A 24318-nucleotide genomic window follows, 5' to 3' on the forward strand; every position below is an offset into this window, starting at 1 on the left:
CACAGCCGCCGTGGCATCCGTTAAAGTGGTTGCATCCATTTTTAATTTCCACGCATCTCTTCAGTCAGTAATAGAGACGCTTTGAAGTGATGTCTTGATTACTCTGTCAGCTGAAATTCTTCGCAGTCTCGTTTGTTGCCATGCTTTATTGGATTGTGTTCAGTCCGTTGGCTATGATTCACACTGCGAGAAGAGAAAGAAACTGCAGTGCTCACATTATCCTTCTTGCGTTAGTTCTACTGAATAGAGTTCATCTATATCGTTCATCAGTGCACCGCATTCCCAGCTTTCCTTGCTGCACGGCTCCCTATTGATTCCTTTTAATTGAACTGTTTGTCAGATCGCAGTGCAATTTCAAGCAGACACATGGTGTATTGGTCAATCCCATGCCCACACACACAAACAAACGGGCTCTAACGCTGTATCACAGAGTGACCTTGAGGGGCTTTGATGACGGGTCTCAGTGGGAACAACAGTTGCAGCGACACTTTAATGCTGTTTATTTCAGATGATTTACTATTGCGGTAATATCAGGAAGGTAATTGGATGTCATGGTGGGTGTTTTGGCAGCGTTTGCATCGCCAGAGCAGAGACACGCTAACAAAATGTGCTCTAATGGTTTTTTTTATACAGCGATGACCAAGAAAAGCCGCGATTTTTCCCACAAGGTTTCACATCGCAAGCTGTTCAGTTTGTGATGAAAATGGTGCCGGCTGTGCGCTGTGGGAAATACGATCAGCACATTTGGAAAGCGTGATGAATTTCTGGTATTGCTTGGCTCATGCTACCTGTTGTGTTAAAATGCTGTAGGCATACATGACTCACCAAGCTCCCACCATCACCCTGGAGGCAACTGCGTCACTGACAACGGCTGTCTTTTTTTTTTTTTTTTGTTACTCGCCTTCATTGCCCATTTCACTGTGTTTCAATATGTCCTGACTACAGAGAGTTTACATGTCTTGTCCTTTTTTCTTTTTTTTTTTTTGTTCCTGTCTGCCCTTTTATCTTTCATGTTTGATTGAAGATTGAGCTTTTTTGATATATATATATATATATATATATATATATATATATATATATATATATATATATATATATATATATATATACAAAATACAGTGAGAGAAAGAAAGAAAACTAGAAAAGGAAGAGAGAAGGATGACGACCAGATAAAGGAAAAGGAGAGTGGGGTAGGCAGGGTTTGTGGAAATGAACAGTCGTGAGAGATTGGATCAAAATGTCAAAGGAAGAGAGAAGGCTAACAAGGTAAGGGAGGGACTGATGTTGTTGACATATTGTTGAAATTCCAAAGTAATTATTAGAAAAGGGGATAAAGGATGAAGAAATTAAAGAAAAGACATGAGGAGGGGAGAGAAGAGGGAACAAATATGATATGGAACAAAGGAAGAGAGAAAGAGGAGATGAAAATAGGTAGGTGCAGGAGATGAAAGACAAGGGGAGATGAAAAAGCAAAGTATGAGAAAAGGGATGACAAAAAGAGAGGTGAGGAAAGAGCAATTTAAAAGAAACGGAAGGAGTAAAATGAAAAAAGATGGGGAAAGAAAAACAAGCAGAGAGTAGAGAGAAGGAAAGACAAGGAGGGGAATGATGAAAGCAAAAGGAAGGAAGATGGCGGGAAAAGATGAGTGAGTGAAAGAACAAAAGAGGAGAGGAGTCAAAAAGTTTAAGAGGTCTGGAGAGGAGATTGGAAATAGAGTAAGGAAGACACGGGAGAGGAGAGAGAAGGAAAGGCAAGATGAGGGAGAAGAAGAAAGCATACAGGTGAGTCAAGGCTTGAGAACAAAAAATCAGGTGAAGTTAAACATAACTTTAAAAAAAAGGATGAGTTTAAAGAGGTGACAGAAAAGGAGATGAAAGGGGAGAAAAGCACAGAAATTCACACTGACCTCTGAACACCAGGAAGAGATAGCCTAGCTCTAGCAGACAAGCCCCCAAATTGTCCTGACCCACTTTATTCCCCTTCTGCCTTTTCCATCTTTTCCTGAGCTCACTCGAGGGAGTGGATGTTACATTCGTAGTGATGTTTTCGTGCATCTGGATGTCCAGTCTAAGCATCAACCTATTTCAGGAGGACAAAGTGAAGAATGCAGAGCTGCTCCTCTGTGCCTGCTTCCCTGCTCTGATCAGCAGATTGCTCATGTCTTGTTTGCCTGGGATTATCTCTGACACACGCATTAGGCAAATGAAGGGAAGCATCTGCACTAGCCCACTGGACCGTTGTGGTTTAGCGTGCTGGGTGCATATTTCTCTGATTTGCATCTCATTATGGGATATGCTTAGCAAGTAGGTTACAGTACAGAACTGACATGACTGTACGTCTGAGTGTTTACATCAAATGGCCTGTTTGTTCCCCACTTTGATGAAATGATGATGTTTGCATGCTTAATGGTGCAGTTAATTGGTATGCTTTCAACCTGCAGACGATCCAGAAGGCTCCTTCGTGCCGCCTGAGTTTGACAACACGGGCAGCACGTTTGAGGTGAGAAATACTGAATCTTCTTACTCGATGTGGTCAAAGGGACAGTGCAGTCATTCACCCCTGGGAGTTTCTCAATACAGCACACAGTGGTGATGTTGCTGAAAGAGAGGAGAGTGTTGTTTGTTCTCTGCTCTCACCTTAAACTCCATGCAAGACAGCAGCCATTCAGTTATATGCCCACCTCTGTCACCTCGAGCTGTGAAGCAGTTATATTTGTGAACTTTCTAATTCCAAAATAGTTTATATTTTTATAATTTTCACAATAAATTCTATCTGTATGTCTGTAATAATTAGCCCCTTTTTCTCTTTATTCCCCCCTCCAAGTATGCACAGTTTATGGCGGCTCTAAAACAGCTGTTATTCATTTGAGCACACAATTCAATAAATGAAACCATTTATTTCCAAAGTGACAGCTGTGCGTTACATCTGTGAAGCTTTAAACTGAATCCATTTATATCCATGGTTTGATACATCACATAAAGACTGAGATGTGGAAATCACTATAGATTCTGGCCAAGTCAGTGACATTCATTTTATTGGTTATATGCTATTTAGAAATATTCTGCAAATAGTCATACACACTAATGTGTATTTACTTACGTCAAGAAGGTTGTGTTTTTGGTAGCATTTACATGCATGGCATTCTGTGTGTACACACGATCGCTCGAATGGTTGTGAATGAATTCTGATAAAACTTTGTGGGGAAACTAGGAATCAGCTAAACTAGGATTCTTACATACTGAAGTGAAATGGACCAAAATTGATTGATTGATAATACTTTATTCATCCCGAGGGAAATTGGGTTAAGGCTGCCAGCCGTACCAGCGCCATCTTACCCTTCCGACCATACATGCATTACACAAACATCACATGGGGAAGACAGGTCAGAGAGGTATAACAATGGAAAATGCACAACATGAGGAAAGACCATACCAAATCTGTTAAGTAATGTCAACATATAAAAAGCACTGTATAAAAATTTTAGATGTCATGTTATATTTGACCTTTGACCGCCACTTCAAGGTCAGTAGATTGAACTGAATGTCAAAGTGATAACTATGTTTCTTAATGTAATTATTTCCATTAAGAACATAAAGGCACATAGGGAATGATGTATGGTGATCCTAAATAGCGCGTTATTTTATTATGACTGTGTTACAGTACATACATAACAACTTGAATACGTGTGCGATGTTCCTAAATAATGATTATTTGCACAAATTTCAAGAGTGTAAAAATGGTTTGGCAGGAACTAAAACAAAACAACTGATTACATGTTCATGTCTATGGCAATGTCATGCATACAGTTTGTGCAGCTCTAAATTTAACACCAGAATATAAAGTGTGGATTCATTATGCAATGCACAGGTTTGCATACCTGACATACTTTCAGCTGAGAATCTACACTGACACATTATTGTTATTCAGAGTAAATTATCAGTGATCTAGGCAGGTGTAAACAAAACCACTTTTATGAAAAAAGTCCGACTTCCCAGCCATAATCGAGGTTTTTTTGTTTTTGCACCTTGTAGCCGCTGTGCAGATTAACAATGTGCCATTGAGCAAACTGTACAGACGAATATCATTTATTATTAATCACTGTGTATGTTAATATTTCATCACAGTTACGTTTCAGGCAGGCGCACTTTGAGAAAAGCCTTTTTAAATATTTTAAATGCGTGTGTGCTATCTGCGATTTTTAACCAAATAGCAGGTTACACACCATTTTGCCACTTTTGATTACTCATATACGCACGGTCAATTTCACTGCAGTTGAAGAGATCTGCTGCGAATCCTGCCCTGAATTACACTTGACTACATTATTCTGAGAGGTGTTTCTAATTTGTTTTCCTCCCCATTTACATTCACGGGCGGTGCGAAATGTCAGAGACACCTGAATATAAAGCAGTTCAGTCTACACCACCACTAAGTGTGACCTCACTGCTAAAACATTAACACCTACATCTGTGTCAGCAAGAACATGGCAGTATATTATGTACACCATAACAGAAGAGTTGTATCGGATTACATTATATTCATTTTGGATGGGTGGATTAGCAAATGCTTCTTTGCTTTGAGTCAGTCTGAAGTGCAGGAATCAGCCTCACAGCTCATGCCTGATACACGGTCTGACCTCTTTTAACTGACTATAATCCCAGACCTCAGTGATTCACTTGGCTGGTACACAGTATCATCATGACAAACACAAACTGTGTCCACAGCTATGAAAATAAGCTTACAGTTTAATTCAACCCAAATTTCCCTTTAACATTCAGCAGTCTAAATCTTAAAACAGACTGGATCGAGTTGTTCTTCTGACTAATGCGTTTAAGCACGAGCCTCTTTATCTACGAATTTGCATACTTTTCATTGTAAGGTGCTTGCAGCTCCAGGTGTAAACATGTCTGAGTACTCTCCTCTGCACATTTATCTTTGTTCCTGCTGCAATTCTTTTAAAAGTAAGTCTGCATTTCTCTCACTGGGCTTAATAAATGTTCATCTCCATTATGTATCCTTTTTCGCTGTGGCTGAGTGCAGCTGTGTAACCACTCTATTCATCTTTTTAGACTTCTCTGTACATCTATGTCTGCTGTATTATGGATACAGCACTGAAAAAACTTTATTGTCAGGAAACAGACAAATGCCTTTCATGCGACTGAATTCTAAAGCTTTCTGCTTCCTCCGTAGAAATGCAGAATTCAAATGTGAAAGTCGCACTCTGCCACTGAGCGGTGCGACTTTTCTCACCACCGCATGAATACATTTGCAGCAGACTTATGTAACTGGATTTCAAAGTAAACTGTGCATGCTAATTTTTTGCAGTTTTTCTAAAGAACTTCTTCTTCTTGCACATTTGTTTACCACATAAGTATGGGTCGAGCCCACTTCAACTGTTGGGAGCGATAGTTATGCGTAGGTCATGAACTCCGGAGCACCTGGTTCATATCCACTGCTGTCTCAGGGTTGACCATAATATCCACTGTCAGCGAAGCAAAGCAACACAAAGGCTCCGTCATAAATATGCCTACATGGCAGCGATGCATAGCAATTATGGCCTATAAAGCCGTTACGGGATAGAGTGTTATTTTGAGCTTTTCTAAACTCATTCATGGATTCAGATCTCTGTGTGTACTGTAAATTCACAGCTGCAGCTGCTTCGTGATAATGACAGTGTTGTCTCCCTGTCTGCCCCCGGCTACAGGGCCATGTTTATTCTCTGGGCTCTACGCTTTCTGCCGCACTGAACTTTGTCATCGAGCCAGAGCTGGAGGCAGATCTGGGAGAAGAAATCCAGAGGCTGCTGGAGCAGATGCAGGAGGAGAAGCCTGAGGACCGGCCGCTCCTGCAGGTACAAAAAAACCTGCTGACTCTTTATTACTGTTAGAATGATTTATAGAAAGCTGCGTGGTTTAAACTGCATGAGACAGCTGTGGAATAATTAGAGGTCTCGCTTCAGAAGGCGTTTTGTTCTGGGATCACACTAAAATCATTATAACTTTCACACAAATGGGAAAATTGGGTGATTTGCCTTTTTGACATGTAGTGAGACAGGAAAATATGGTTAAATATGAAATGTGTCGTGTTGAACAAATAGGAAAAGAACTGAAAAGCAATATCTCGTCATGATCTAATACGATGGATAATGATTGGCCAATAGCAATGTGTAGCCTGTACCGATGCTTTCCTCACATATATGAAGCCAAACAGTACATCCCAGCAGAACACGGAATCACTATTGCTTTACAGTCAGAACAAATATATGGATACTTTGTGTGATTACTGTAGTATTAAATCATGTCTGCTTTTCAACTATTAGACAAACTGACAGTCCATATTACTCCAGTCAGTCCGTGCTCTTGAGCAGCATCAAGTGGAAATAATGTGTCACTGCAAGTTTTGCATTTCACTGTCAGCCTCTTACAAGATAAACCTCAATGAAAAAGAAAAACAGAAGTAAAATTGCTCATTCTAAGTGGAAAAAGGTGTTATATGATTGTAATATGTACTACAACTTTATGAGAACCCTCTCAGAAGTCTGCGTATAAGCATACAGAATAAGGCTCATGAAGAGCTCATGGTAACAAAATCGCAAAAAACCCAGCAACTAGTCAATAATTATGAGCAGTCATCCCTCCAGAAACAGCTAATTGGAAGGGGTTGCCAAAACAAAAGCCTTTAGATGGTTCACCCAGGCAAAAGTCCAAATCTAGAGATAAACAACAGATTTCAAAAAGAAAAAAAGGAGATTAAACACTGAAAATATATACAAAACTGCATAAACAGATAAAAAGTCCAAAAATGCTCTACAGCTCTAACATAGATGCCAATAATCCAGTGAATATCCACCAGTGAAACACTGTGTATGTATGTGATGTATGAAAAAAATATGTAGGAGAAACACATTTATTCACAACTACTTGAAAAAGTAGCACATACACACGGTACTATGTATGTGTTGTCTGTTCATGTGTTGCAAACCTGCAAGTGTAACACTCCCACAGGACATCCTGTCTCTGGCTGAAGGACGGCTGTCCCGCACCTCCTCTGCAGCTGTGTGCCGCAAACTCTCCTCAGTTGGACGACGCGTGCTCTCCATTGAATCGGTTTCAAACTTTCAAGGTTATCATGTTCATCACGTGTATTCAAACAGATCGCCCCTTAGTCTCTTCCGTGATTTCTCCTGCTGTTCTTTCTTTTGGCATCCACAGATGGGCAGGAGAGCTCCTGGGAGGCGAGATGGCAGCATTCCAAACCTAAATGTCTTCTTAAAAGACTGAGCTCAGATGACAACACCAAAGATCAGCATGACAGTTCTGTTAAAACAAATGGTCTGTCCAGGCAGCAGGTATGGAGCAAGTTTTTAAAAATGTAGCAAGCAGCTGGAGGAAGAAATATTTTTAAAAACCTGTACTGCCAGCAAACAGCTTTTCCAGAATGTTGTTGGTACCTATTCAAAGTCGCTTCATAATTGAAATATATGTTTTATTTCATTTTCTGACTGTGTGCTAAATGAGCTAGTGATGCAACATCATGTCAGAAAAGTTATTGGCAGATTTAAGCAACATGTTAACACATTCCTTAAAGGAATCATATACACTATTTAACTGTGTTTGCAAAGAGTAGAATATTACTATACAACTTGCTTTACAAGATTTTATTTACATTGTTGTTAGAATTTCAAAAACAACTTCTACTGTATATACCCCTATTAGATTACCAGAGTTTGTACAATCATAAAGAGCTTGAAAGTCAATATTTGGTATGATCACCTTTATTCTTCAACACAGCTTGAACTCTCTTAGGCAGCTTTCTTGGAATTTCTTTAAGTAATCTTCAGGAATATTTCTCCAGGCTTCATGAAGGACAGTCAGAGCTCTTCTTTGGATGTTGGCTGACTTTTATTCTGTTCTCTGTCACGATGATCCCACACCACTTCGAAAATGGTGGTGTGGTCCATGACAAAGCCGCCACCATGTTTTACAAATGACATTCACTGTTGTACCTCTCTCCAGACCTCCTCTGTGCATATTGACAATGATTTGAACCAAAATAATTCATCTCTGGATTCATCACTCCATAAAACCTGTTTCCACAGATTCTCAGTGCAGTTCTTGTATTATTTGGCATACCTCAGCATTTTCTCCTCGTTTCCCCTCCTTAGAATGATTTCTTGACAGTTTCTTGATCATCTGAAGGGTATCTCTCAGATCTTAGCTGGATTTGCTCCAGTTTCTGAAGGACATGACTTTTAGATAGTGTTCATCTGCTGCCATAGATAATTTTTTAGTTCTGTCTTTTCTTTTTTTCCTCCTCTTGTCCAATTACCTGAAATTTCTTTAAGGACAGACTGCAGGACAGACCTTCAGAAAGCCTGAATAACTATTGCTCAAGAAAACTTAAAAATACAAGAAAGTCTGACTGCTTGAAAGAGTGGCTTAAGATCTTTGGGCAGTGCTGTATATTTGCACTGATGCTCATATTAAGCTTGGCAAAAGTTTCAAATCATAGGGACCTAATTTCTATCAGTAATCCCTAAAAGCTCGGGCTTCGGATGCTCCAAACTCTTTGGCCATATTTGTATCCATAGATCTGTGTGATGTCAGAGAGAATATCTTCATATGGTCACCTTAGGCACAAAACTCCAGAATACAATATAAAATTGTAAAGCATAACAATATCAAGAAAAAAAAACTATGGAGTTGAAAAAGGGCAGAATTGAGATTTATGTTCTTTCCATTTCAGTTTGCTCAGTTATCTAAACTATGGTTTCTGTTTTACCATCTAGATAATTAAGTTTATTTTTTGCCTTCAAAACAGCTGAAACCAATGATAATGTTCTCAATCTGCAGCTGTGTGGGGGCTGGGATTCCACTCTCTGGGCTGAGGACATGGAGGGCAGTGAAAGAGACAGCTTGATCTTGACAGATGAGATGGATTGCCGTTCTCACAACAGCTCCCCAGTGAGGAGGAGAGCGCAGCAGAGGCTGAACAGAGTGAGGGGGGCCCTTAACCGCTCCTGTTCTGTCCCGGACTCCAACAACCCCCCCTGCTTCTCCCCTCCAAGTCACGGAGACATCAGTATACCGGTTTCCGACCTCACTGAGATAGGAGCAGACGAGCACTTGAGCTGCAAGTCTGTGTGGAGTAACAGACTTCAGAGATTCAGCCGGGGAAAGTCCTGTGAGACGTACCCACACTGTAACAGTGAGGACTGCTGGGAAATGTCCAGAGAAACTGAGGATGCTGCCGAGACTGAACACACCAATATTCAAGAGTGCCACGAAAGTCAGTGTGAGGAGTGCGCCCAGGACTTCGTACAGGACTTCGTGCAGGAAGTACAGGACTCCTCGTCCTGTACTTCCCTGAACATGGAACAGGACTCTTCTGAAGACCAGACTTCACTAAACCACAGTCTATACATTCCTAATAACTACATGACCAAAAGCATGCTGTTCCTGAATGAAGAATCTCAGGATGAGGTTAGCCATTGCCAGACAGCCTTTAAATTTATGGCTCTATGCTCACATCACGTATTTTCTTGCAGAAAAACAACAGAGGTCTCAGGTGAAGGCTGAAGTGGGCTCAACTTTTTTGTATCCTCTCAAAAAAGCTTTGAGTTGGCAGTTTTAGAGGAATAAGAAGGGAAGAGCTGGGTTCATTTCATAGTCTTTAACTGCACTGTATGACCTATGTCAGTACAGGATCTTTGCTCATGTTAAGATGGCTGAAAAGCTTTGGTGAAAAATGCTTGAGTGGATGATGATGATAATTTAAGATTGTTGAGCTTTCACCATGCAGCTAGCCAAGGAGGAGATTGCTAAGATTATTAGGGAATAAAAAAAGTCCAGAGTACTTCGCACCTTCTAAAAAAAAAAAAGTGGAGAGAGATACAGTAATGTAAAACTGTTACCTGATTTCAGATTTTTGCAAATAATTAATCCTCTTTGAAACAGCTTAATCAGATGAAAAGCTCACCCACACATTTCTCACACCCGCAAAACCATAAAATTAGAGTCAAGTGACAGAGTAATCACATAGGTACTCAGCAGCAATAGAAGCATTAAAAAATAGATTGGAATTGCTCCAGTTAGAGTTAATTAGGCCTTCTGAGGGAGCATCTGAAACTCTTTAATCTGTAACACATTCCCTTTTTAAGATTGGTTTGTTCTTGTTTTCTTTCCAGTGGATCTCTCTAAGAGAGTTGCTTGGTCGTTGTGGACGGAGGCTGACAGTTAATGAGCTGTGGGCTCTGTGTTACACCTGCCTAACCTCACTGCAGAGCTACATTGACTTTCCAGGTGATTTTACCCACTGTATTCACAAAACCAGGAAGAAACTATCCCTGCAACAGCAGTTTTCTCTTCATTTTAGAGCTAGCGCTTACAATAGACTGGTAGAAAGTTCCAAAGCGGAGAGAAAAAACTGACTAGAAATATTATGCAAATTACGTTACATGGTTCTAGCTCACAATTCTTCTGTGCAGCTGATTTCTCTCTTTTCTGTTAGCCTATTTATGCCTGGACACGGTGCATGTGGGCTGCAAGGGAGAAGTGCTTTTTTTGAAACCTAAAAACATAGGTAGGTACTTCTTAGTCATCTGCTGTTGTGTTTTTCATGTTTTTTGGGGAGGGATTTGCAATCTCTAGTTGTATACTCTCAAAATACTCACTGAAAATGCACTCTTATCCAACGTGTATGAGTATATGTTGACTTTAGGAACTAACTGTAAGTGTCCTTTGCAGGATCTAGAGATGAATTTTATCTTGCTCCTGAATATCAAGAGCATGGAATTGTAACAGAGAAGGTCGGTCTGTCAGAACTGCTTTCATTAATTTTTAAAGCGAAATTTTAAATAATTTATTTCAAATTAACCCCCACCCCACTTCTTTTTGTTCTTGTCTGTCTTTGCTCAGGTTTGCGTGTATGGGGTTGCTGCCATTCTCTGGGCCACAGCCAAGTTCAGTTTATCACCTAATCAAAAACTGGCGATGCCTCGGAAATTAAAGAGACTGCTCCTGGAGATGGCTAAGAGGACGCCTATCGAGCGACCTACCATCGACATGGCTAAAAAAGTATCATAACCCATCATATTATTATAATTTTTTTTAAAACATGAATTGTCACCTTAATCTAACACTATGAGTTGCTAGTTTTTCTCTAATGAAAGTCTTTATGTGGTTGTCAAAGCAAATTATCTGTGGGGCTCTATGCCTGACACTGCCAGACAAGAAAACCCTTTATCACTAGCTGGCTGTTACTCTGTTTTCTTCTTTGAACACATACAAAGGCATCACAGTCTTTTACTACATTAGCTTCAAATGAACTATCACAGTGCTTTTTGAATTCCTGAAATTTCTGACAAGAATGTCTCCAGCTAGTGATATTTTTGTCATCAGAAAGTTATTGTAAAAATACAACATGACAATTTGATTTCAGTATTTGTGCTTTTTTTTTTTTTGTTACAAATGAAAATTGGGTTGTAAAACTTAAATTTAGAACAAACACGCTGGCATGTTAAACAGAAGCCTGGAGTTATCTTACAAAGGTAGGTGCTTATATTTATAGAATAGAATTAATGACTTTTTTTAAGCATTTAAAATGCAGTACAGAATTCCCAGTGCCATTTTAGAGGCCACGGGGAGTCTTTACTGTTGTTAGTTTAAGAGCACTACTGAAGATTTCAGAACAATACTACAGACTTTTTGATTTTTGATAGCAAAGAGCCACAGCAGCAGCTTGATTCCATTGATATCATGGTTTCCTCGTGACCTTTGCTGTTGCACAAATTATTTTTTTCCGTATTTCTGGCCCCTGTGGTCGCTAGAAGACTTGGAGGTTTTTGTAAAGCTTAGGACATCGAATATTTCCACTTATGAGCAAATAAAAAATGTCAGACTATGCAACTGTGGCTTCAGTACTAATTAGCATATGTTAACATGCTAAACAGGTTTGTCGGGTTTTGAGTTTTATGGTCAGATATAAAGTCATGGTAAAAAAAAAAAAAACAATGTATCCCATCTTTAAATTCTAATGTATTATTTATCAGGACATAATAAAAAAAGATCTGATCCTTACTAGGACTTAAAGTTAGTAAAATAAAACAGATAAATTGCAGAAGCAGTATGTAAAAAACTACCAAACCAAATGATTCAATAGCTTGTAGAACTAACTTTATCAGAACCTGGAGTCTTTGTTTCATAAAAGACTTTATGACACTCTCATGTCATTGTGGAGGATTTTGGCCCACTTGTCTTTCTGCTTTATTTTATAGAGGGGTTGATTTTATTGAGGTTTGAAGCCATTCATTCACCACAGCATTTCAATCAGGTTGAGGTCTCAACTTTGACTGCACCATTGCAACACCTTGTTATTTTCCTTTACGGCTATTCTGTTCTAGATTTTCCTGGCATCATTGTCCTGTTGCTTGACCTAATTTCAGCACAAACTTTCAGCCGTGCTGCCATGTTCTATCTATAGTGAAAGGCTGGTTGCATTAAGAGATCTGACATTTGATTGGACAATCAAGTGTCAGTAATTAAAATAAAAAACAAAAAAGGGTCAAGCAGTTCAGCCCTGCTTTCCTCCAGGGCATTTTGTTATCACACATTACAATGATTCAGACCAGCAAACTGACAGAACCTCTGCTTTTACAGAAGTGGTCATACTTATTTATAATCAGTTTAATAAATGCAGTTGATTTGCAACACCCATTTGATACTGTATGCCCCCATGCATTCAGTACTATCCATCCATCCTTTCATCTTCTTTTGCTTATCCGTGGCCGGGTAGCAAGGGCAGCAGCCTAAGCAGAGAAGCCCAGACCTCCCTCTCCTCAGCCACCTCCTACAGCTTGTCCGGGAAAACACCAAGGCGTTCCCAGGGAGATATAATCTGTCCAGCGTGTCCTGGGTTTGCCCCGGGTCCTCCACCCGGTGGGACATCCCGTGAAGACCTCACCCAGGAGCCGCCCAGGAAGCATCCTTGTCAGATGCCCAAGCCACCTCAACTGGCTCCTTTCGATGTGGAGGAGCGGCAGCTCTACTCTGAGCCTCTCCCAGATGGGAGAAGTCAGCCACCCTTCAGAGGAAGCTCATTTCCACCGCTTGTATCCGCGATCTCGTTCTTTCGGTCACTACCCACAGCTCATGATCATAGGTGAGGGTAGGGATGTGGATCGACCAGTAAATTGAGAGCTTTGCTTTTACACTCAGCTCTCTTTTTAGTACTAATGACATGTTAATGTAAAATGCTAAAAGAATTAGTCAAGCACCAAATACAAAGCAAATACAAGCAAAAATGTATCTACAATTTATCATACATTTATTTCTAACTTATGTTAGAATACTAAACTATGAAGTGAACATGGTAAACATTGCTTGCTAAAAATGTACATGATGAATTTAAGTGCTGGCGTTAATCAATGTGGAATGTCCCTTCCAAATAAATATAAAGATATGCTAACATGAGCATCAAAGCCATATATGGTGCAATAATTATTTAGGGTTTCACACTAAAAAAGAATCCCTGCCCATTTTTTAATACTTTTATTCATCATAAACTTTCTATTCTACCTCTGATTTGTGTATTCTAATGACACTTTTTTTTAAATCATTTATTATGAAATGCACTTTGAATTACACTTTCTTGTTTGCAAAGTTTTCTATAAATAAAGCCCATTTTGATTTTGTTTATCACTGTGCAGATATCACAACTTCAAAGAGAAGCATCATTGCTTAGAGTAATCTCTTTTTTCCCTTGTCATTATGTCAACAAAGAACTCTGTGACAAATGCCATAATTTACTGTTACTGTTACCCTGTCAATCCTTTTAAAAGGGTTGCTGCGTGGGTTTTTTTGTTTTTTTAACCCTTGAGCTATTTCAGGAGAGAATTAGTTCTGACATTATCCATATCTGTGTATGAAGTGCCTTGTATTGCTATCACACTTACTCTCATGTGGATCTGTTCCAGAGCTGTTGTGACTACTTATCACGCCAGGGGACAAATGCAGAGACTGTCTGGAACAACCTCATCAGCAGAGTTCACCCGGTAAACCTTTTTTCACCACAGATATATTAATGCTATTGTACCTGTGTATTAGTAAAGTGTCAGTGTCAGCTTCTTGTGGTCAGTGTTGGTTGTGTTTTATGTCACTGAATAGTCAGTTCTAGTTGTCATGAACATATTGTATTTTCTTTTCAGCCAACCTTAAAATTCTCAGATGCAGAAGATTTGACGACCACTGAAACATGCCAAAATTCATGTGAAGAGTCTGCTGAAAACAACAGTGGTAGGGCAGCTTTACTTAAGTAGGGATGACCCTCGTGCAATACATTTTACTTTAACATGTACAATATTTTACATATCCTAAATGTATGAAATATTAGTAAGCCCCCTCTGAAACAAACCAATAAAATGTATTTGGTCTCATTAATTTGAATCAGAATTAAAGCTGATGGTATTTTGTACATTGCACGAGACAATATCACTGATATTGTAAATGGCACTGTGGTAACTGTGTGTAGGCTTTGTCCCCATGGCCACTGAGAGCCGACTGGCTCCTGTGCCTGGCCCTGTTCCCCACAGCTATCCAGTCAATCAGGAACTCCAGCTCCCAGAGGCCTTCACTTCCACCGCCACACACTTCACCCCCATCATCCTGACCAGTGAAGGAGGTTTAGAGGGGGGGGACCAGCATTTTTCAAATGACACTGAAGGGTAGGAATACAAAAGTGATATTACGGCTTTACATTATATTAAACAACAATGATCAATCTATTTGTAAAACAAACAGGTTTCAGAACCATTTTTGTAAATACACTAATGTGCTTTTTTTTCTGAGCGTTAGATGGGAGGCTGGTTAGCCTAGCTTAGCACAAAGGCTAAAATCAGAAGAAAAACAGCTAGGGTGGTTCTCTTTAAAGATAAAGGCCTAAAATTGGGCCGTACTAGCAAACACTTTTTAAAGCAATCAAATCATTTTGATAGTATAAACCAAAATGTCAAAACCACAAGCTGTAATTTCACGTTGACCTTCTTATTACGTATAGTTACTTGTTGTCGTTGTCATGGTCATAAAAATGTTTGTAAATGATCTGGCAATGAAAACCAGAGCTGGTGTGTCACTTGACACACCAGCTCTGGTTTTGGGAGCTTGGATCACATAAAAGCAGAAAAATTTCTGAGGCACTCTGTTGATTAGAAATATAAAAATATTGTGGCGAGCTCAGACAAGGAGGAGACAGGGTGTCGTTTGGTCTCGCTTCCCGCGAGTTAGCCAGGGAGCACAGCCATTTATTAGCATTCAACAGAAGCACAACAACAACAACAAAAAGGCACTCTCTCCAGCAGGGGAAGAGTCACTCGGATCAGAACATGGGGTGTCACCAGCATCCCCTGCCCCGGCGGCTGCTGGAGCGGGCGGTCGGTAAGGTGAGAGTCTGTCCTGGTGCAACACCACCATGCGCCCTGGGCCCGGCATGCGGATTTGGTACACCACTTCTGTTAGCCGCACCACGACCTCCGGCGGCCCTTGCCAGTGGCTGCACAGCCTGGGGGACACTCCTTTCTTGCAAACCGGGCAGTACACCCAAACCTTGTCGCCAGGCACGAAAGCTCCCCCTCGGCACCTGGTGTCACCGGCTCTTTTCTGTTGTACTCCGGCGCTGGCCTTGGCCTGGCGGGTGTAGTCATGAACCACCGCTGCCTCCGCCTCCTGTGGCAGTCCATGGCTATCAACATGCGCCGGTTCCCTGACTCGGTGACGGGGGAAAGGCCCTAGGACGTCCACTCTCTCCATCGGGGCCCCCACCAGGTACTGGTGCAGGGGGGCAGTGGAGTGTTGAGTGGGGCCATTCCGTGCCGTGCAGGTGTCACAGCAGTGCACATGAAGTTCCACATCCCGTCGGCAACCAGGCCAGTAGAACTGTCCCCTGAGATGGCTGAGAGTTTTGGCATTCCCATAGTGGCCGGCCCCCACCGAGCTGTGGACAAGCTCGAGCACCTGCAACCGCAGCGACGGAGGCACCAACAGCTGCAAGAGATCCTTGCCCTGACTGGGGGCCCGCCATCTCCGGTATAGGAGGCCGTCGTGGGTCTGCAGATTGTTGTACTGGGAGTGGTAGGCCTTCACTTCGAGCCCCTGTCCCGACACCCCCATCCAACCTGGGCGTTGTGCCGCCTCCAGCCAGACCCCCACCTGAACTAATGTCGCGTCAGCCTCCTGCTCCCGCTTCAGCTGCTGCGTGGTCAACGGGAGCCATCCCCCTCCGCTGGCTGTGGCCTGAGCAGTAGCCACGCCCAGTGCCTCCTGGGCCCGCTCCTCCTGTCATTTCGAGAGGGGCAGCCGGTGTGGGCACAGACGGATGGGTTGAGCAGAGCCAGTGTTGATGGTGTGCTGAACCAGCAGCGTCTGCCTGCAGTCTTTGTGTCATGGTCCTGGGTCATTTTGACCCAGCGTTTTGTGTTTCCTTGAAGTTCATTTTTGTGCTTTGTGTTTATTCTGATTTTGTATTAGTTTAGGGTTGAACCTGAAGTTTAGTGTTTTATCAGCCCTACTTGTGTCTGTCCTCGGTGCTCTGTTCTTGTCCCCGTGTTGTGTTGTAAATCAGTCTGTGTGTTTCCTGCTTTACTTTGAAGGCTCGTGTTCTGGATTTCCTGTTCTGTTCTGAAGGTCTCTGTCGTCATTGTGTTCAGCTTGTCTCCTCCGCTCATCATGTGTATTGGATTCAGCTGTTCTTCCCTCCTGTGTGTGATTCCCCGATTACCTTGTGTGTGTATATTTAGTGGGTGTCGGTCTGTGTTCATTGTCGGCTCATCTGCGTTCATCTGTGTATCGCTGTGTTTCTTGGTATCCTGTCCTTAGTCTGCGTCTCTCTGCTCCGCTCTACGTTTCGTTAAGATTTCAGGTTTGCTCTTTAGTTTCTCCCAGTTTAGGTTTCCGTTAGTAATTTCTCACGCTTCGTTGCCTGTTTCTGCCACTGCCACCTTGTAAATAATCGTCACTCGAATCATCAGTCGCTGCCACATTTTGGGTCCTCCTTTCATTCCACAACACGACTGCTGCCCCAGCCGTGACAGTACGAGCCGACCAAACATGGACCCAGCAGCATCCGCACCTTCCCAGGAGTTTCGGGAGGAATTGATTGACTCTGTTTCAAGGTTGGTTAACCTGTGGCTCGAACGTGAGGGACAGGAATTACACCGCGCTGTAGAAGCCAGGCTACAGCAGTTAATCTCTGCTCACCCCTGGCTACTGGACTCTCTTCACCCGCTCGCACAAGACTTCATCCTTAACGAACTTCACCTCCACCCTCCAGCCGCTACTGCTTCCCAACCCAGCCCGGCGGTGAAGGTTTTGCACGGCCCGCCGGATGTGGAATTGCCCGGCCGATCTGAGCCGTCATTAAAAGGGAAACAGTGATCACGCCGCCGACGCCCATTGCCACAGCCGGACCCCGAGACGTCTGAGTTGCCGGCTGTGGTGAGTAACAGAGACAATAATCACGAGCTTTCCAATTTAAGGACTGTTTATTCTGGGGCCGTTTTCTGTGCAGCCAGTGAGGATAATGGTGTTTTCCCTGGCTCGCCTGCAACTGTCATTTACAAGAATGTGTTTCCTGAGACCGTAGCCGCCCGGCCTGAAGCCCAGTTAGCCGCCCGGCCTCAAGCTCAGTTAGCCGCCCGGTCGGAAGCCCAGTCGCCACCTCCACCGCATTCAGCCTCACGACCCATAGCTCAGTCATTACCACAGCCAGACTTACTACAAACCATGTTACAATCCATAGCCCAGTCAATAGCTCAGCCTTATTATCAGCTCAGCCACCTATTCAGCCATCATCTTCACCAACTCCTCTGGTACAGCAAGCCATAACAGTTCAACCCATAAAGGACAGTTCAACAACTTCTTATTCTAAGCAGAGAGACAAACCTAATAACAATGAAAACATTCCTCAAGAGCTGGCCAGTTCTGAGACTGAGACGCACTCCAGGGCCTCCCCAGAGGCTGGGTTTCAGCCCCCAGCTGACTCTGGACCCCTGGAGGTTAAGAAGCCAGCTGAGGACTGCACCCGGCTGTCGCTGCCTGAGCTGAGTCAATGCTCGGTGCAGCTGCAGTCTGCTTTGTGTTTGCCAGAGGCCACCGTGCCTGCTGGTCCTGTTCTGTTGCTGCCAGAGGCCCGTGCGCCTACTGGTTCTGCTCTGTGTTTTCCAGAGGCCCGTGTGCCTGCTGGTTCAGCCCTGCATGTGCCAGGGGCCCCTGTGCCCACTGGTTCAGTGACTATTTCCGCTGGGGGTTCTGGAGAGCCCGGCCAGCCCTTTCCTGTCTCCACTGGAGGGTCCGAGGGGCCCGTTCAGCCACCTGTCTCCGCTGGAGGGTCCGAGGGGCCCGTTCAGCCACCTGTCTCCGCCAGCTGGAGGGCCCGAGGAGCCCGTCCAGCCTCCTGCTTCGTCAGCTGGAGGGCCCGAGGAGCCCGTCCAGCCTCTTGTCTTGTTAGCTGGGGGTCTTGGAGGACCTGGCCAGCACATCCTCATGTCTGCTGACGGTTCCGGGGAGACCGTTCAGCCAGCACCTGCTTCACCACCTACGGCTCCTATGCCGCCGCCTGCAGCCGCAGCTTCATCCACGCCGCCTGCAACCTCAGCTTCATCCACGCCGCCTGCAGCCGCAGCTCCGGATTCGCCCTCGTCTGGTCCAGCCTCCGCCTCGCCTGGTGCTGCGGGGGCCACGCAGCCTTCAGGTCCCCAACTGCCACCTCAACATCGTCGGTCATCTGCCAGGCCGCTTGTTGGGCGTCATCGCCAATATGGACGACCTCCCAAACGCCGCCGCTACTTTCCGCGCGGCCGGCCTCCGGACTTGTGTCACCGCCGCCGTTGCCGTCCGCACGGTCGGCCACCTGAACTATTCACCCGTCGCCGCCATTGTCGTCCGCATGGTCGGCCGCCTGAACTGTTTCCCAGTCACCGCCATTGCCGTCCGCACGGTCGGCCCCCCGAACTGTTTCCGCTTCGCCGCCGCTGCCTTCCGCGTGGTCGGCTTTTGGATCTGTGTCGCCAACGTGGCCGGCCTCAGAAGATGAATTGTCCTGGACTTCTGAGTGGTCAGCCTCCGGGCCGGCCTCCTGAACTGTGTTTTGTTCTTGAACTCCAGTATGTGTGTTTGTGTTTTGGACGATTCATTTGGTTCGTTGGTTGAACCTGAAGTTTAGTGTTTTATCAGCCCTACTTGTGTCTGTCCTCGGTGCTCTGTTCTTGTCCCCGTGTTGTGTTGTAAATCAGTCTGTGTGTTTCCTGCTTTACTTTGAAGGCTCGTGTTCTGGATTTCCTGTTCTGTTCTGAAGGTCTCTGTCGTCATTGTGTTCAGCTTGTCTCCTCCGCTCATCATGTGTATTGGGTTCAGCTGTTCTTCCCTCCTGTGTGTGATTCCCTGATTACCTTGTGTGTGTATATTTAGTGGGTGTCGGTCTGTGTTCATTGTCGGCTCGTCTGCGTTCATCTGTGTATCGCTGTGTTTCTTGGTATCCTGTCCTTAGTCTGCGTCTCTCTGCTCCGCTCTCCGTTTCGTTAAGATTTCAGGTTTGCTCTTTAGTTTCTCCCAGTTTAGGTTTCCGTTAGTAATTTCTCACGCTTCGTTGCCGGTTTCTGCCACTGCCACCTTGTAAATAAACGTCACTCGAATCATCAGTCACTGCCGCATTTTGGGTCCGCCTTTCATTCCACCAGCCGTGACACTTTGTCACTAGCGGCAATGATGTCCACATTCTCGTCCAGGAGGCACCTCAGCCACTGGCGCTGGTCAACGGTGAGACCTACGCTGGTGCGCTGCCACAGGTCATCAACAGCTTGGGTTGTCTCAGTCGAGGGAGGTTTGTTGGGCATAGAGGCTGGGGCTGAGGCGAGTAGAGATGGTCTAGAGCCACCGGCGTCCGAAGTCTGTTGAGCGGCAGCTGCCTGAACCCGCTACGATATTTTGAAAAATGATATAAAATAGTTGCAGAAAGGTCTTCATCAGGTCTGAGACAAGCCTTCTCTGATTTGTAAACAATAACCTCTGCTAGAGTCACACTGAGGAAAACAGCCTGGGGACTGTAGTGTAGCCAAAGTTATTGCAGCTATGTAAATGGTTGAATTTACAGTTTTGTCGTCTTTCAATTGTTTTGTTTTTTTGGGGTTTTTTTTTTTAAGATGGGGACCTGGTCTGTGACCACTTGCAGGCAGTTGCCATCTGTAAAGCAATATTGTTGCGATATAAGATGGTGACAAGACAGCAATAGCATGCAGTCAGTCAACACATTGCTCTATGTATTAAACAAACATATACATTTTCTGTTGGTATTAGTGTCTTACAGGCACATATATAAAAATATATCAACAAATGGTAACATTTCACTTCTCTAAATCTTGGTAAGCCAGTGAATGAAAATATTTTCCATGAATGCTGAGACAGTTTGGTAAAGGATATAGCTATGATCCATCAAAAAGTAAACAAAAAAAACATTTACAATAAATGTTATGCACCTAATACCTATGAGAAATGATTTGATTGACTGTCTATTTTACAGGACTATGGATGGATTCACCAAAGGCAGGGATCAAATTGTGAAAAGCAGCCTCGATTTCACTCCACCCTCTGAGTACCAACTTCCTCCACAAACTGAACCCAATCTCCATACTCAGGAGAAAACTACATCTTTTACAACTTCTAGCAGCAAGATGCTGGTCGACTCCCCTTCTGCTCTCCCTGATATATCTTATCTCGAAGTCTCTGTTTCTCTGCCATTATCCACTAACCTCAATGGTTGTGGTATTTTCAATAATTACCTCTTTCGGCAGAACCCCACAACAGGGCATCTTTCTCTAGTGCCTGTGCAGGTCAAGGCTCCCGAGTCTGTCCTCGGGTTGGATATAAATCTCTCCTTGGTCCCTCAGCCTTTGCAGGGGCTAATCACAGTTCCAGAGAGCACTGATGGTTCGTTTATTGACTGTCTGAATGTGCCTGTTAGGCCTGGACCACAGGAGTATGAACCACCATCATCACATTTTAGTGGAAGCTCAGTCATTTCCGACTCCTGCATGGAGCACAGTGTGCTTGGAGCATACAAGGTCCAAACAAATCCAAGAACACGAGGTGAGAACCAGTCTGCTCGAACATCCAGCTCCCCAAACGTCCTCCCTGCCTTAAAGGAGGTGATCGATCTGTTGAAGGGGGAGTTTTCCCTTGATGGATATTTGGACAATGGGCATGAGGACATTGCCATGGGTATGTATCTACAGATAGTTATATTTATATCTGTGGGTAGGCATTGGATTTCATAAGAATTTAAAGGATTCCGATTCCATAATTGAGATTACTTTTTGGTTTGATTCCTTATCGATTCATGTTGAGTTCTCATTGTCTCCGCTTTGAGAGTCACGACCATCTCTAAGTAGTATTAGTATTTTTGCATCTTAGAGGTATTTCTCCTATTTGCTGCGATCAGTGTTGGGGTCATTATTCCAAAAAAGTAGCCTAACGTTTTGAACATATTACACAGAACACTTTTCTTAAAAGTAACACACTACGTTACTTAATTACTCCCAAGGGAAAGTCGTTATACTACTCGTTACATTACTTTTACGCTTCTTTCTTCGGTTTGTTGCCTGTTGAAGTTCAGGGTCTGGTTATGACTGAGTATTAGGGCCACATTAAGAAAAAAATATTGTTAATCGTTTTGAGAATAGAACTTAGAACTTAGAACTTTTTTTATTGTCAATGTACATTTTCTTGCACACTGAAATTTGGAAGCAATACCACAAAGGTGGGAAAGTAAAGAAAACAATATACAAGAAAGAAGAAGAACAGACAATATAAGAACACCATGTCGAAATTTTGCAATTAAAGTCAAGAAGAGAAAAAGAGAAAAAAAAAGTCAAAATGTGGAGATTGCCATTGTTGTTTCACGACAAACTGCCACCTTTGCTATACCCTTTAGAAAATGCCTTGTGTAGATGAGTTAGTGAAACAAATCTATCAGCCGTCTTGTGATATAACATACATCCTCTTTATTTATACGTGCATTATGCTGCTAATGCAACTTCAGTTCAGCTCTTTGCAAGCCCCTGTATAGACAGCATGCTAATGCTAAGCAATAAAAATAAAAGTAATGTCTAGATCCACGCTGCAGACTGATTGTAGCTCAAGTGCAAGTGGAAATGATAAGTGGGATTGATAGGCAAGCAGACAAACAATTCCAATGAATTGGACTACTGTGATCAATTTCTCTACAGAACCCAGGTCTGGAGACTCATCCTTATCCGTGGATATTATAGTCAATCCAAAACAGATTGCAAAAGTAAGGATTATACAGCAGGGAGAAACATTGAAGTAGCTAATTTCCTTTTATCAGTCTTTTTAGACTAATAAATGGAAAAATATAATAGCACATGGTCTGGCTTCTCCACCGTATGTGCAAACTTTGTAAGATTAATGCAATCATAATCATAACATTAGCAGTTGAATTATATCAATAAATAATAGAAGAATATATACAGTGCTTTATTAACAGCTAATTAACAGTCAAACAACACCCAGCTTAATTTGACAGGGTAAAATCCATTCTTTGGTAGTCCACTCATAATAACATAAAAACCTCAACTGATTTAAATTTGGTAGATCTCTTCTTCAGAGTTTTCTCTTTGTGCACACTGGGACTTTTCCCAGCATTGCTATTACTTCTTCAGTCTATGGAAGTCCCCTTCTGATCACTTTGAGTAAGTCAAACTATAACCCAGAGACCAAATGCAAGTTTGTTCCATGCCAACACAGCACTCCAGTCCCAAAGGGTGCTTCATCGAGTCAGGAGTGCAACCGGAAGCATGCATGTTCTGTTTTGCTTTTGCATTTTGTGATCACACAGTGTACAATGTTCCTACATTTACTTGGTAAACATGTAACACTGTTGCTTCCTTTAGTTGCCTATATTCTGGGAATACTAGATACACTATTTGGACAGAAGTATTGGGCCACATCTTTGAATTCAGGGGCTTTTTGCCACAGTTATGTAAAAATCAAGCATGTAGCCATGCAGTCGGCCTATACATACATCTATGAAAGAATTAGTCGTTCTGAAGAGTACACTGAATTCTGCTGTTATAGGATGCCACTATTACAATTATTATTGCAAAGTGGAATGGCAAGTCAACCAGAAAGCACCACATAAAGTTACAGAGTGGGGGGGTCGCCAATTGCTGAGGGGAATAGTGCATAAAAACGCTACGCTAACTCAATAACTGTAGAGTTCTAGACCTCCTCTGGCATTACCATCAGCACAAAAGCTGTGTGCCAGGAACTTCATGACATAGGTTTCTATGGCTGCAGTTCCTGTAGTTGTAATGTGGAGGTGGCCCACTACTTTTGCCCATATAGGGTAGACTTCAGTGTTATAAGGAATAGATGCCCCGAAGTCTAAGATTGTAATGTTCTATTAATGCCAGTTTGCATTTTTATTGCACTGATTTTCTTTTTCAGACATATTCATTTGAAAATCTGCTTTTCATTTTCCGAGGGGAGTTCATCTTCTCTTTGAGGGACCTCCAATACCAGGCGTTTGCCAGCATCGTGAAGGAGAGATTCACTGATCTCTACTGGGAAGATGACTTACTGGGCGTATTGCATTGCTTGGTAAACTGCAGCACTTCCACACTGTAAGCATTTTTTTCCTCATATCGTTTATCTTTTTAAACAGTGGTTTTGGTTTGGTTTTTTTTTTTTTGTTTGCTTGTTTTTTCTTGTAAAGACAGTGCCTGTTGTTTAAGCTAATGAAGTGAGGCATAAATAAACTAATATTAACTCCTTATATAAAGGCTTTTAAATGCTCTAATAACAACACAGTATTATTAATTAATGTTGCTTAGAAATAAAACAGTCACCTTGAGATCATGTGACTAGTGTAATATGAATAGACACAGTTTCTGAATGTTATCTTGCAGATTATTCATACAGATACAGATAATACAGATAATATTGCATATCATGATTTTATTTTGATGTAGTTTAATTTGAAGACATCACCTTGGCCTCTGGTAAACTTTTATAGGCATGTTTTCCAAAGTTTTAAATTAGGACCATTATGGAAATAACTGGCAAAATACAGACCCTATTAATTGATTTATAATAGACAGTTAGATTTCTAATTTAAGATAATTCCATGTGGCAGGAGAAGGGAGGTAGCTTATTTACATGTGCAACGGTGCAGAGTACAAAGATGTTGGAATAAGTTATGGGGTGGAGTGCTGATTAACGATGACATCTTCTCCTCTGCACGCTTTCACATTCAAAGCC

General features: G+C 42.7%; 1 protein-coding gene across 2 annotated transcripts in view; it reads left to right on the forward strand.

The window, feature by feature from the left end:
- The window catches only part of LOC120741660 (kinase non-catalytic C-lobe domain-containing protein 1), a 60249-nt gene that overhangs the window by 20273 nt on the left and 15658 nt on the right, over window positions 1–24318 (forward strand). For both annotated transcript variants that reach the window (XR_005697662.1, XM_040044640.1), the window contains exons 3-16: window positions 2442–2500; window positions 5703–5849; window positions 7003–7120; window positions 7210–7346; window positions 8851–9480; window positions 10185–10299; window positions 10508–10579; window positions 10744–10805; window positions 10915–11073; window positions 13971–14048; window positions 14202–14289; window positions 14525–14717; window positions 20561–21258; window positions 23543–23681. Coding sequence is in view for 1 of the 2 variants with exons in the window: in XM_040044640.1 (XP_039900574.1) it covers window positions 2442–2500; window positions 5703–5849; window positions 7003–7120; window positions 7210–7346; window positions 8851–9480; window positions 10185–10299; window positions 10508–10579; window positions 10744–10805; window positions 10915–11073; window positions 13971–14048; window positions 14202–14289; window positions 14525–14717; window positions 20561–21258; window positions 23543–23681 (2695 nt within the window). In the remaining variant the exon portion in view is untranslated. The remainder of the gene's footprint in view (window positions 1–2441; window positions 2501–5702; window positions 5850–7002; window positions 7121–7209; window positions 7347–8850; window positions 9481–10184; window positions 10300–10507; window positions 10580–10743; window positions 10806–10914; window positions 11074–13970; window positions 14049–14201; window positions 14290–14524; window positions 14718–20560; window positions 21259–23542; window positions 23682–24318) is intronic.

Source organism: Simochromis diagramma, unplaced genomic scaffold (assembly GCF_900408965.1).
Source record: "Simochromis diagramma unplaced genomic scaffold, fSimDia1.1 OVJJ01000486.1, whole genome shotgun sequence".
In the NCBI taxonomy this organism is placed as follows: domain Eukaryota; kingdom Metazoa; phylum Chordata; class Actinopteri; order Cichliformes; family Cichlidae; genus Simochromis; species Simochromis diagramma.